Genomic DNA, 14622 nt, shown 5'->3' with positions numbered 1-14622 from the left:
GAACATCTGTTTCATTCAGATCTTAGTAAGGACAAATCTACAATTTTTCATGGGGTAATATAAAAATTTGCCTTGTTCTTGTAAATTAAAGGTATTATTTTGTTTAGAACGACATAAGCTCTGTGCTAAAACTATACCATAGAGGTATAAGTAGGAGAGATATGTTCTGAATGTAAGAAAAATGTAATAGGTTTATGCTCATCTGGGATACAACTGAGATAAAATACTGTAATTGCCCCAGAAGCACTGGGCCCATAACGTCTGAGCCAAGGAAGACCTTTTATTTCTTATATTACAGAAACATTAGCCCAACACTTTGCACAGTATCACAAATTATGGAATTATATGTTAATGTAGGTTGGATTTTCTCCTCCATCACTATAAATTCAGCTGACAGATGAAAACTTAAAACCATTTGTAAAAATGAAGTAAAAGTCTTGAGTGAAATATGTCCCCTAAAAGCTATCATTAACAGATTCCATAGCTACTTATCACAGCTTGTCTGACCTAACAGCATTAAGAAAAATGGGTGACAGCTTATTTTATTTTGAGTTCCTAATTTTTTTTACTTTTTTTTTTTAGATTTAAACCAGCTAATTGGTTGTCTGGATGTAATTACTGTTTGTGCTTGTAACATACTTAAAAAAATACACACACCAAAACTTTCCCACACTATTTGTTTTCATTGGCACAATCAAGGCTCTCTTAATAAAGAAATATGTAAGATGGACGTACTTATTTTTGCTCACTTTGGTTAGAGTAAATTTACAGATTAAAAAAATGAAATTATTGCAAAAATTCATATAAATTGAAATAATAAAAAAAAACCCACTTCATGAAATGAACTCCCAACTCTATCACAGTATCCAGTGATAAGATTCTTTTTGTTTGCAACAGTTCAGAGAAATTTGCCTAAAATATGACAATTCTCCTAGGCATCCTTCAAGAGGAGAGGAAGGAGATGTGTGAGATGAAGAGGACTGGCCAACTAAAGGCCAGAAAGGAGGGAGACCAGTCCTTTGCATCATTGCTGCTGAGCACAAAGGTAACCAGCACTGAAAATTTCAGTTCAGTATTTTTAGGGAAACCAAATAACAGAACAAATAGGTATATCTCTGAGAATCAGTTAAATTTTCATAATTTAAGCATGGTATAAAATGATTTATGTACATGATGTTGATAAGCACAGGGAGATGCACTAAGGCATGGTTAGCTAGTAGCATGTCTTTTCCTAGAGGAATGTACTGGACTTGATTTGAAGTGTGTTTGTGTAGTTATGTAAATATTTAGGATCATTGTTTCTCAGCTGATACCTAATTGCAAAGAGTAGTCTATGTCTTTTCTATCATTCCCTCTTACAATCAATCTACCTGTAATTATCATCCCTGGATTTTGGGCCCTGCTGCCACAATCCATGCCATCTACATCGTCCAAAATACAGCTATAGGATCCTCAAAATCACCTGGAAGAATTATCATTGAGAAAAAATAGTTGCTTAATTGTTATGGAAAATTCCCCTGTGCATGTAGCAATGCTGTCATATGCCTTGTTTTTGGTGTCTTTTATTTCTGGGTTTGATTCCATGGTTTGATCAAGGAACTCAAATATCACTGAGCTTCTGAATCTTGGTTAGTCTAAGAGTTTATCTTTCTGTTTGTCACGGGAGATGATGATCAACTGGATCATCAGAATTGCTTCTTTGTTGCTTTTTTCTTTCCCCTTGAGTGAAACTTTGAGTGGATGACAAGTGTTTTGGAGGCCATATAGAAATCTGTTTGTCTAGATGTTCTTCAGAGTCCAAATGTTTGCAAAGACTCAAGTGGCTGTGGGAAAGCCACTTATTAGCTGCTTTGTTCAGCAGCAGAGAGCAGAAGTTGTTTTAAGGCTTTTGCTTGTGACAGTGTATTTTTCTGGTGGTTTGAAAACCCAGGTGGGCACTATTTTAAAGTTGTCAACAATATAAGTACTTGTAATATATAAGCATATTCTTTAAAATGACACACCAGAAGTTGATGATGTGCTACATATTTCACTAGATTAATGAACAGACAGCCCACATATCATGTAACATTACTTCATATAGTGTAATCCACATTTCTGCAACCATGCAAGATACCAAAAAATAAATCATAAAATGTGCTAGAAGATATGAGAAAGTCACCCCATTAGCCTGTGACAGAGACTAGATATTTTTCTGGTAGCTCATCCAGAAAATTAAAGTGATTGAAACAGATAATGTTGAAGCCTGAAGAATGTTTGAGTAAATAGTAACCAAGAATTCCTTTCATAACTCACTTTTGTTTACTGGTAAATTCTATCTTCACATTATAAACGTAATTAGTAAATATCTGACAATATTTTTTGCTGTGGCTTGGTTTAAACATATTTACCTTTTATATTCACTAAATAAATGTTTAGATTTTGCTGTACCCACAGATGAGAGTGAAGGAAGAGAATTGTGTATCAAGGTACTGCATGTCTGAATCTCTTAATAGAAGGGACAATTACTACCACCTTTATCCTGGTCTCTTGGTTTCTGAGAAAGTTTTAATTTGACACTGCAAAAAACCCTCCCAAAAGCCTTTAAACAATGCTGTATTGTCTCTTCAACAAACATAAACATAAAAAAAATTCTTATCTTTGTCTGCCTATTTGTCAGACAAACAAGAAAAACTTTGAAAAATCCAATTCCTATTTATCCAGCTGGATTGTAGGAGAAAAATCAACATTTTGCATTAATCACAACCCCTAATTTTTATTTCCGTGGTGCAAACTGCAAATCAGTAATACTCTCCTTGCAGAATTGAAGTTCAGTCCCTTGGTTTATTTTGTACAAGTTACAAGAAAATGGTATAAGGTGTGGGTTGCTACTATCTTGAGCCTTGTTCAGAGACACTGAAGAGGCATATTCTGTATCCTGTCACTTCCTTTTTCATTGCACATCTACATTTTACCTGTATACTGAGTGTCCATCTGTAAGTTAAACCGTTAAACAGTGGCAATGAAATAGTCAAAATCAAATGACTGTTTTGTAATTTGCAGAACCTACCACTTCTCTTGATGATGACAATCAGCCAAAAGGACTAGAAAGCTGTTATTGTGGTGAGTACATAGTTCAAATACTTCTATGTATGCTTAGAAGGATAATGCATATTTAAACATGTAATATATAAACTGCTAACTGATTCAAACGATATATTTCAAATAGCATCTGTCATATCTTATGTCACCATTACATTTCAGCTGTAAACAGAGATTGGTACTAGGATATCTTACATAGTACTTCCTTTCTTTCTGATACTGTATTAGTGGCAGAATACACCATGCATTTATCTTTGGGCAGGGTGGTTTGGCAGCTGCTGTAGGTGGGTGGTCAGATGCTTGCTTATAAAATTGTGCAGCTGAGCTTTTGCAACATCAGTTCAATAATACAGAACCACTCACTATCAGTACCTGCCTGAAACTAACAAAAAATGAAAACACTTGCCAACTGGGAAATCCAACATTTCTGCCAAAATATTTCTATGTGAGGAGCAGCACAATGCATAAGTATCATTTACTTTCAGTCTAATCAGTTTGCTTTTTTTGTTTGTTTTGTATTTTCTGTGCATGTTGAAACGGAATAATCCTGGTACAGAGCTACTTGACAGGAGCATATAGAATCTGGGCTTGAACTCTGACTATTAATGTGTTGTACCGTGTGTGTCTCCCCCCACCCCACCCCCAATTATTTTGGTATTAAAACTTTCTGCCTTTCAGGGGGTGATAGTGGTTTCCTCTTCAGGATTTCTAAATCAACCCTGAAGCATAAATAAAACCTGCAGGGCTTCTTTTCCTTTCCTCGACAAGGATGAGGCCGGCATTTGTTCTGGAGGTGGCTGTAGAGATTTAGGAGTATGTGCAGAAGAGCTCGGTGCCTCGGTGTCTGTGCCATGCCCGTTACTAGAAAGTGCATTATTCACTTTGCAGCAGCCTTTAAGGTAAAGGAACGTCCTTGCTGTTTTTCCTTATAAGGGAAACAGATACTTTCATGGTTTTTTTCACAAGCCATAGATGTAAAATGCTGCACCTCTAGCAGATAGGTATAGAGAGATATAAGTGCATATATATATATATATATATATATATGCCTTTAGACGGAGGCATAGGCGTCCACTTCCTTCAGTTCCCCCCGGTGCTGCCTTACACGCTTGGCGGCTCAGCATTCCGGCTCCCCCAGGCTCTGATGCTTCTGCCGCCGAGTGAGCCGGGGACCCGCGGGGTAACCCGAGCTGGCAGCGCTGCCTCCGCAGCGGAGGGAAGGGAGGGAGGCGGCAGCGCCCCGTCCTCCCGGGCAGGACCGCGCTCTCCCCGCGGCTCCCGGGGCGCCTCCCGGGGCCGAGCATCCCGCCGGCCGCAGGTGACCCGCGGCGGGGCGAGCCGGGGACTGCCCCGGCACCGCCGGGAGCCCCCGGGGTGGCGGCTCGGGGGTGGGGGGACATTTTTATTCCCCTCTCTCTCGCGAGAAAGTGTTGGGCGGGCGATACTTGAAGAGGAGAGGGGGGGAGAGAGGAGGGGAAAAAGGAGGAGGAGGAGGGAGGGGGCAGCTGGAGCCGCAGCTGGAGTAGCGGTGGGTGCAGCGGCCGCAGCTGGAACAGCAGCGGGAACGGCAGCCGGCGGCGGCGGCTCCAGCGGGTGCGCGCCCCTCGCAGCGGCTTCTCCCGGGGCGGGCGGGCTGGGCGCGGGTCCTGCCCGCGGCACCGCGGCCGCTGCGGCTCCAGCGCTGCCCGGCGCGGGGACCTGGGAGGGTTCATGCCCGGGGCGCGCTTCCAGCCCCGGAGCGGCTTCGGGAGCGGCGGCGGCGGCGGCGGGCGGTGCGGGAGCCCCCGCGGATGCTGCTGGAGGGGCAGCAGAGCCCGCGCGGCCCCGGGCAGCCCCTCGCCATCCCCCGCGGCCGCCGCCTCCCGCGGGCGGGATAGCGCCGGGACCGCTCGGGGGCAGGCGGCGGGGGGCGCGGGGCGGCCGCGGCTCCTTTTCCTCGGTGCCTAACTCCCTCCTTCTCCTCATTCCTCCCCTCACAGCTCGCCTTGGAGAGGCTGGTCGGAGGCAGGGCGACGGGGACCGGCGGACTTCGGCGGCGCAGAGGAGGCGGCGGCCGCTCGCAGCCCGGGGGCTCGGGGGACGCGATGTGGCGGGGGCGGCTGCTGGGGATCGCCCTGGGAGTTGCCGTGCTCTGGGCGTCCCAGGCGGGCGCCGCCGCCGCCGGGCACGGCGAGGGGGTGAGCGCCAAGGAGAGCCGGTCCAGCCGGGCCAAGAGGCGAGGGCACGGCGGCGGGCACGACGCGCTCAAAGGGTAGGTGCGGGGCCGAGCCGGCCCCTCCTTGGGCCGGGCACATCTGCCTGCGTGTGTGTGTGTGTGTGTGTGTATGTGTGTCCATATCCAGTACCCCTTCACGGCGGGAGCTGGCGGGGGTGGCAGAACTCCCCGACACCCCTTGGGGCTGCCCATGCTGAGGAGCACTTTGGGCTGGGGGGCGCCGGACACCGCTTGTAGCATCGCAGGGTAGTGCCAGGGCACGGAGCCCCGCCACCCTCCCGGACCCCCCTGGGGGCAGGGTGCTGTATCCCCGGCGTGCTGCAGCCTTGCTTCACTTCTGGGTGGGCGATGCTCCGTGAGGTTAAGCCGCAGCAGCGCGGAGGTTCCTGATTTATCTTCTAGGAAGGCCTTGGATAAAGGCACACTGCGGGCTTTTGCATTCCTCCTGCATCCCGTACTCCTGCTTCACATAAAGCAGCATAGCAATGAGGCCCGGAGCCCACAGCATGCCCTTTCCATTAGCTGTCCTCTCTCATCTCCACCTTGAACCTTTGGTGATGGGCATCTTCTCTTGCTCTCAGCTGGACTATCCAGCTCTCTAGTACTCATATGAATGAGCCCAAACATACAGGAGTTTGATTTCTTATGAAACATTGTGGTACATGCTTAGCAGAGTGGTTTTTCTAAAGGATACATCTGTGTCAGGCAAACTTTTCACAATTCTGATGGAACACCTTTCCAATGCAAAAATAGTTTTGAAGTCAGCTGAAAGGCACTGTGTGCATTTGCAGTTGAAAATCTAGTTCACTGTAAAGGTGAAAAGCTTGTACTATAGGAATAAAAGAGAGGTTTTCTTTTTCAGGTGTTCCAATGTGCCTTTTCAACCCATAGCCAGATTTTTTGGTTGTCAGGCAGAGGACAAATATAGCAAAAATTGTATTAAAATAGTTATGCTTCTGTAAGGGATGCAAGCTATTTTCTTTCTTTTCATCATTTCCTCAAAAAGGAGCTGTTACAGCTTTATTGTTAGAGGCCTTGATGAATATGCTTTAACTTCCTCATACTTCTATAGTACTTTTTACCTATATTTGGATTTACAATCTTGGCTTTTTTATGTTTGCCTGATTGGAAAAGGTTTACGTTTGTAGGTCCATATGCTGCAAAAATGGATGCAAGCTGTCAGCACTGTATTTCATGGATCTGATTTTGTAGGATCAGAATCTCTTATTTCATTTCCTTATACCTTGTCACAGAAGAAACAGTTGGACAAAGGAGATCCGAAGTACCTGTGACAAAAACTAGGACGTGAGAAGGTTGTATAGTAAAGTTTGAGGGACTCATTGCAAGCAATAAAAGATGATAAGGAAAAAGATTTATCAGAAAGCACCTTTATTCTTTAGGGTGTTTTAATAAACTTTCTTGTTATAGAACTTTGAGTTAATATCAAACTAATAAACACCATTTTCCGCCCAGTGGCACAGAGTATGCCAGCTAGCACACCGTGCTGACTTGGTGGAAGTCAGAGGCACATTAGCTGAGGATAAGATTTCTTTGGTGTATGTAACTGTTACTCTAAACTATGCCATTTAGACAGTAGTAATAGTGCATCAAGGGATGATATTTCAAGTGTTAATTATTTTTGGAATTTAAAATGGATTAGGGTAAGTAATCTTATGAGTTGATTCTTGTGTTTAACAGAAGCCTTCCATATTTTGTGTCCATATTACTTTGCAATAATTCTTCCTTTTATTGTGTATTATCTATGAGTTATATATCTACTTAGGTATCTGCAAATCTGGAGATAATGGCCACATCAATAATAGGTGTTCTATATCTTGGTCAATTATTTGGAATATTACAAACCTGGAGTGCCCCTCAGAAGCAGATTCTTAACAAGGATGTAATAATTTACCAGATGATCTGAGATACAGTAGAGACAAAACAAATTATTAGTTTGATTTCTTTTTAGACCTTTTATGTAACCCCAACTTGAGGCTGAGTGTAGAGTTCTCAGATTGTTTGGAGGACAGTCATTTTGATCACTGTTGGGTGAATCCTGATTGATATTTCCAGTTTAGAAGTTGTGAGCACTTTCTTAGGTGTGGTACTGTACTGTACAATGTGAATAAAAAGAATTGTCATTTTAACAGACAAGGTTGGAATGAATTCTTTGGAAGGACAGATGGAAAACATATTTTGAATGTACAGGAACTGTATATACATTATTCATTGTAATTGGAGGACTAAAACACTAAAAATACGATTTTGCAAGAAGACATACTATTTTTTTAACTTGTTCATCATCACAAATACATTTGGGAATCTGATAGTTGTAATACAAGTCATAACAGATGCTGGGAAACTTTATTTTCTTGTTATTGTAGTTGACTAAGACATTTTTCCTCTTGCAATAAACTCTTGCTCTGATTGTAAGGAGCACGGGGATACATTTTTAGAGAAAATCCTTTACATTTAGGCTTTTTGTGTGTTTGATTATAATGACTGTTGGAAATCTTTTAGCATTTGAAAGTATTGAGGTTAGTCTGTGTGTAAATACTGGTCTTGTATGTTAAAATGAAGAAGCCAAAGATCTGTTTCAATTCTTGTGACTTTTCCAACTTAACATTTTTTACTGCAAGCTGTTGATTGCAGGAGATGTTTGCTTTCCTCCGTGTGACCTTTGCCTCATTGTTTATGCCAGTGAGCTGTCTGAATGTATAACGTGATTCTAGAAGTATACTTTAATTTTAATTATTGTAAATTATTTAGAAATACCTCTTACGTGCTCATTTTAAGATTTTAAGCTTGCTGTTCATGCAGTTTAAATTGATCCAGCTATGAAGGCATTAGAGGTGAAATCCTGTAATGCCATCTGTGTTTGGCCTAAGGCAATGTATATTTATGTGCTGGTGCCTGATGCCTCTAAGTGATTAGAAAGCAATCAGAATAAAAGCAGTAATTATGAAAAAATATAACTAGATTCTCCATTCATGGAAATGTTGCTGGAATCCATTGTGATTCAGCAAGTTAAAATAATAAGCTGCTACTGAGACAGTTATCCTCTGGATCTCCAGAACTTTATCACAGATGTTACTGTACTGAATTATAAGGCATCAAGCCATTAAACACATGCTACCCCTTAAACACCTAAGAATGTGGTGTCAAACTTCTGCAAGAAATAAACCCTACAAAACTGGCCAATAATGGGAAGTTCTTTCTAAACAGTGTATACTTGAAGACAACTATTTCTATGTGTTTCAATCATTTGAATATAAAGTAAAAAATAATGTACTGGTGGTTTAATTGGTAGTTGTCTCAGTTCAAGAAGTATGTGCTTAAAGATCTTAGAATTAATTAGGATTTCCCATTTTCTGATGATGCCAGACAATGACTTCAAACACTAATGAGTATCAGTCAGTTCTTAATATTTTAAGCAATGTTTGTCATGTTTATCAGTCTCTTCTCAGTATAATGGCCAAAGAAAGCAATGATTTGTCTAACAAATAGCAGAAGTTTTGAAAGAACTAAAATTTCTTCAAGATAGCTCAATCGTGACATGTTTCTAATTAAGAGACTAATTAAATGTATTCGTGCAAGAATGATTTAATTTCTTTGTTTTTAGTAAGTTGAAATGATAGTGAATATTGCAGAACAGAATAGTTGGCTCCACAGTGATTCATATGAGTCTTGGATTAAAGCTATTCCACAGGGGATTGAGTTTTTTTGGACCAATTTCTTTTGGTTATCTCAAGTGAAGACCACAGGTTTACTGATATGCTTACTTGAGTAAAGCTGGTTGGATTTGACCCTTTTTATGCATCGGTGCTCCTTGAAATAGAATAAATCTTACAAATCTATAACATAATTCTAGTGTTCAGCTATATAATTAAGGCTTCTGGTTTTTGTTTTAAACCAATAATTACCACTAAAAGCCTGCTGAAGGAAAGCAGACTTTCTGTACTGGTAAATATTTGTTTATACAGAAAAAACCTCAAATATTTTTCTTGCCACTTGTGGCCTGCACACCTCTGGGCAGCTGCTGGTGCCACACCTTGTCCGTGGCACTCTGCAAGCAGGAGGCAGCCTGAATACTTGGAAATATAAAACTTAATTAAAAAGAGATGGGGGTTGCTGTAATACCTGATGTGCTGGAGCACTCCCTTGGCTCCTAGGTGGCACAGCTGGCCTCCCTCCAGTCCTCTGTGCCTCACAGGGTAAAGCTTATATGGAGGGTGAAAAACTTCTGCGCCAGCACATCCCAGCATAAAACCTGAAGTCCTTGGCAGTTACATGTAGTGTTAAGATTCTGCACCTCTCTGCACCTCTGCCAATGCTTGTGGTGCTGGTTTTTTGTTATTGTATGATCCTTGGAATTCTAGTTCTAGAGTGAAATGAGTTCATAGATCTTGGCTCTGTGTCTCATGTACATGTTTCCTGTCTTTCACTATGGTATGATTTGATACAGGTGTAACTTTCTCTGGGGAGTAGGAGGAATGGATGAGGAGTAGGGAAAACAAACAGAACCAAGCAAGAAGCCAGCACAGAACGTATTCTGTGGCTGGCAAAAGTTGTCATTAATGCTTGATGACAGGCTAATATTTAAAGAGGGAGTAACACATTATTTTCAGTTCTGATCCCATAGATGTCTTCCCCTGGCTGCCACAATAGGTTTGGATTACATACTAATACATACATACTGTCATTCTTGTTCTAGTTCCATATTGTTCTTTAGCCTGAAGAAAAACTGTGAAGGTAAATAATCTTCAGGGCTTCGTGGTCCTTGTAACTCTCCATTTAGATTTTTAAATCCTGTCATTTGGACACCATCTCTTTAAAAGGCACAGCCTTAATCCCAATTCTGGTTTATCATTTATGGGGATAGACTTCTGGGCCTGTGTAGTTTGTAGTGCAGAATTAGGACTTAATTGATTTGAGGCATGACAGGGAAAAACCATCCAATGGTTAAAACTCTTGATGAGTACTGTTGTAGTCTCTCTTTCACTGGTGAGCCTCTGAGGCACATGTGATTGTTACCAACAGCTTAGCCAGTTCCCAATGTCTTCTTTTCTCATTTTGTATTGTAGCTGGACACAAATGGTTTTGAAGTGCCATGTGTCTCTCCTAAAATACATTAAAGAAATACTTTATTGCCATTTGATGATAGTAGGTCACAAAGAGAGCAAACAGAGGAAAAAGGCCACCATAAACAGTGTAGCAGCATTCATGATGCACTGTATGCAACGTGAGTGTTTTGGAAATATTGTAAAATTGGCCTGGGAGTCTGAGAAGAAGCAGGTTTGCTGTGACCATGCACTACTTTGCCAATGTTGAAGATCAGGACGGCAAGATGGGATATAATTCTTTTCCTTTCTTCCTTTCTTTCTTATTTATTTATTTATCTATTTTTGTCTGCACAGCTCTTGGCTGTATCAGGCTGGCCTGATACACTGACCCAGATGCTGCTGGACTGGTCACAGCTGTGATGGGTTTGTACTTCATGTACAGAGAGAGTGGAGAATTTCACATCAGTTTTGTTACTTTGTGTCCCAGCACAGGAAGGTGCAGTGCTGTCTATCACCTGAGGGGTCCTGTGTAAGGCTGATTGTGGCTATGAATTAATTGCTTGGCAGGTTAGAAACAGGTTATCCTACAGCTTGTACTCAGAAAACAAGAGATGTCATGGATTGTACTTTTTGTCTTCGTGCTCCAGGTAATAGTTTTCTTTTGTGGATTTGTTATGCAATTTTATAATCTTATGTGTGGTGGTGTCTTTCTGGAGACTTTCTGATCTCAGTTTGTTGGTGTTTAGTTGAACATTGATGAGGACAGGTGGTGTACTGTCTTTAGAAACTGGAGGCATAAAGGGTTGGGGTGGAAAACAGAACAGCACCTGCAGAGAGTGTGTCTGGTTGGAGTGGGATGCTGTAATTTGCAGTTTGCAGTGCAGGTTTCCTGAGAGAATTGTTTGGAGGGGACATAAGAAACCTCTGGCTAAACTCAGCTGCACTTTCCTCAATCAAGAGCCTCCTGAAGAGTTATAAAAGTAGACTTCTCCCTTGTTGTCAGCAAGCACAAGATGCATTTTTTGTTCAGTGGTGCTTCCATAAGTTGTTGACCAGATCCAGTCGCATCTGGATCTGTTTGCCATGTTAACTGGGAGAGCTTCTACTCTATGTGCAGCTTCACACAGTGGTGTCAGAACCTATGCTGGGCTTCAGGATGCAGACTTGGAGTAAGCACAGGGCTGCTCTCAGTGTATTTGGGAGCAAAGGGAGGATCACTGGGTTACGGTTTGGCAGGGACAGTCCATCTGTCAACTTCATTTACAGTCATCCTTATCAGATAAAATTGCAGCTTCTGTTTTCCTGTAAGCTTGTTTTCCTTTCCTGTGGTGTGTTTCCCAGCAGTGCTGCTCACTTAGGACAGTCTTTATCATTCATCTTCCATCCTACAAACTTGAATGTTTAGTATGTGAACTGCAATACAAGTTTTGACAAGGTTCACTTTAAATATGTTCGTGGACTCAAGCAACTGTGATTATTGGAATAGTGCTACCCAAAATGAAAGATCCCAAATATTTAGCTATGTGGATCACCAGGAAAACTTCTTGGTAGAAATATAGTAGATATTGGATCATAGGAGGCCATCTCTACTTAAACAAGACTTTAGGAGCTTGAGATCTTTGAATGTGAATATAGAAATAGTAAGAAATGAATCATTAGCAATAAGATTGTCTTCCATCTCACTGCTTTTCTTCATCTGCCTGCTGAACCCTACGGATGAAGAGGATAGAGATGTATGTCTGTCACTTTGGTCTTACTCCTCAGACTCAGTAAATATTTTTGTAGAATGGAACAATTGTGGCCTGGAGTGTTTCTGATTAACCATTGCACTGTTCTGGAAAAGATATTTGTAGCTTTTTGATCTTGTATTGTGAATGTCTCCTTTGGTTGTTTTCTCATCCACTCTGACTTTCCCACTTAGTTTTGTTTACTTATTTTAGGATTTCAGACCTACTGAACAGCCTCATTCATGCTAAGATTGGTGTGCAGATAGAGGCATGAGGAGAGTAATTTGCTTTTTTGTGACAGTTCAGTAAAGTTGGGCTCTTCTTTGGAAGGTACACTGGGATGTAAAATGTAGCCTGTCAAATTAAAACCTCTGCCTTCTGGTTTTGCTTATAGATCTTCACTGAAGTATGAAGGAGTTCTAGCTTTTATCTAGAAGAATATTTTTAATGTTGACTTGCTGGAGAATCTGTTGTTTTCCTTTCTACTTCTCATTTTATGAAATGATTCATGACCATTAAAGCCTCAGAAATACCAAATGAAAGCCACAGTTCTTTTGTCTACAGTTTTAATCATTTTCATCCTCTTTTTCAAGCTTCCCTCTCTCTCATGTTTTGCTGGAGGACATCAGAATATCCAGTGATGTTCAGCTGAGGTTTCAAACTAAAATTTGTTTCCTTTCAGGAACATTATTTCCTGTCTCTTTTCTCCTTCTTTGTTTTTCCCACTAATTTTCCATCTTTTTCTCTTCCTTGTATACAGAGTAAATTACCAGTGTCTGCTAGGGACAAAGGTGAACTAAAAGAGAGGGGTCGGTATCAACAGGGTTTTCCTGTTTCCTTATGGCAGAGATGCAGGTAATGGACCTTTTGAAAACGTGGAATCACTGTCCCAGCAAGGAGAAAGGCAGAGGGTAGGTTACAGTGTGTAGTCAAGGGAGGAGGAGAAACACTGATATATTACCTAAAATAAATCTTCCAGTAGCCTAAGGGAGAGCACTTAACACACAAGTTAATAGCATTGCTTAGCACCTCAGGGCGTTCACTGACAAGTACTGATGGAAGGGTCAGGTTTATGAGGCTCCCTAAAGGATTGTGTTTCCTTCATGGTGGGAATGGTGGGTGGCACCAGCACATCCCACAGCCTCCAGGAAATCCTCAACAAGGGGCTGGTTAGCCCTGGCTTTGGCTGGCCAGTTGTGCTGCTGCTCATCTTGGTGCACAGTGCAGACTGGCAGAAATCCTGAGCTCTCCTCTGTGTTTTCCCTTGGGAAATTGTTAGAGCTTTGCCTCTATTGATAGCCATTAGCATCTACGTGGTGAGTGTGGGAAGTAGAGCTGGAGATGGGAAGTGGTCTTTCCCTGTTACCCTGTTGGAAGTGACATCTGGAGAGCTAAGGAGCTAAGCATTGTCCTTGCCCACAGTTACATCCATTTCCTATGGGATGCTGTTTAGTGCTACCAGGGTACAAAAGGCTATGATTTCTTGTCCTCTGAAAATACTTTTTTTGTGTGTGTGTGTGTGTTTATTTGTTTGTTTTAAGAAAGTACCTGACAGATCTCTCCTGCTTTCCCTCTGTACTTGTCTGGCCCAGCAGATAGTTTCTTGTGGTGGCATACTTGTACTTTATGTGTCTTACCCAGCCATGTAGACTGGGTTTTGAACTGGACCCGTTGACATTCTCAAGTGGAACAATGAAGGAATACATGCCAGAAACGCGTCTGTCCCTGGCTATGAATGAGAACAATGCCTGGCTGTCAGGTTAGATGAGCGTGTCCCTGCAAAAGACATGGTCAGATTTCCAGAGCAAGTGCGGAAGAATTCACTTAATGTCAAATGCTGTTGTTGGATTGCTGTATTTAGCTGTCACAGTGTGTGATGGAGGTTGGGGTTAGAAAAGTGTTCAGTGTTGCTGCAGGAAACTTGCATGTCATTTTGAACTCTTGACTTGCACATAGGCTGGAGCCAAAGATACCCGTAGAGCTGCTTAGCGTGTTATTTTTTCAGTTGGACTGAGCCAGGATTCTGGGACAGCGGTATCCTTACTGTCAGAGTGAGAAATAGTTATCATATTAGGCTCTCTGCATGGCACAGGCTTGCTTATTGCAGTGCAAAAATGAGTACGTCAGATGCAATCCTTTGTATGTAAAAAATATGTTTTGCTTAAAAATGCGTGCTTATTCTTGAAAGGATAACAGAAGCTAAATTTTGTGTTTGTTCCAGAATCTAGCATTGTTTCTTAGATTTTCCTTTTATGTGATTGAAATAGATGGCTTCAAGAGTTCTCTTAGTAATCTTCACTGCATGAAGAAAAAGGGCACAGTGATAAAAAACATCCCATTTTTATAATATTTAGCTAAACAACAGAAAAGCAATCCCTGTTTAAACTATTTGGGGCGCCTGGAAATGGGGCCTATGCATGTTAAATGCAGATGTGATTTTAGTTCTATCCCATCCACAGTTAAGTTTCTCAGTTTGTGGATGTACTCACTGAAAGCAGTGAGTTCAAAGCACAACCAGGCTTCTTCCCTGGGCTCT

At 41.8% G+C, this 14622-nt stretch overlaps 1 protein-coding gene across 6 annotated transcripts in view; it reads left to right on the top strand.

Moving 5' to 3' along the window:
- Positions 1-3822: 3822 nt before the first annotated feature.
- FBN1 (fibrillin 1) overlaps positions 3823-14622 on the top strand; it is a 144259-nt gene continuing 133459 nt past the window's right edge. For 3 of the 6 annotated variants that reach the window (XR_010433763.1, XR_010433762.1, XM_064668808.1), the window contains exon 1: positions 5061-5332. Coding sequence is in view for 4 of the 6 variants with exons in the window: in XM_064668808.1 (XP_064524878.1) it covers positions 5166-5332 (167 nt within the window). In the remaining 2 variants the exon portion in view is untranslated. Of the gene's footprint in view, positions 3981-4383; positions 4400-4592; positions 4675-5060; positions 5333-14622 lie in introns of those variants that run through there. The other 3 variants (XM_064668806.1, XM_064668809.1, XM_064668807.1) reach the window with 3 other exon arrangements.

The sequence above is a fragment of the Pseudopipra pipra genome, chromosome 12 (genome assembly GCF_036250125.1).
Source record: "Pseudopipra pipra isolate bDixPip1 chromosome 12, bDixPip1.hap1, whole genome shotgun sequence".
Classification (NCBI taxonomy): Eukaryota; Metazoa; Chordata; class Aves; order Passeriformes; family Pipridae; genus Pseudopipra; species Pseudopipra pipra.
Note: the sequence above shows the minus strand (reverse complement) of the source record. Positions and strands in the feature narration are given on the sequence as shown.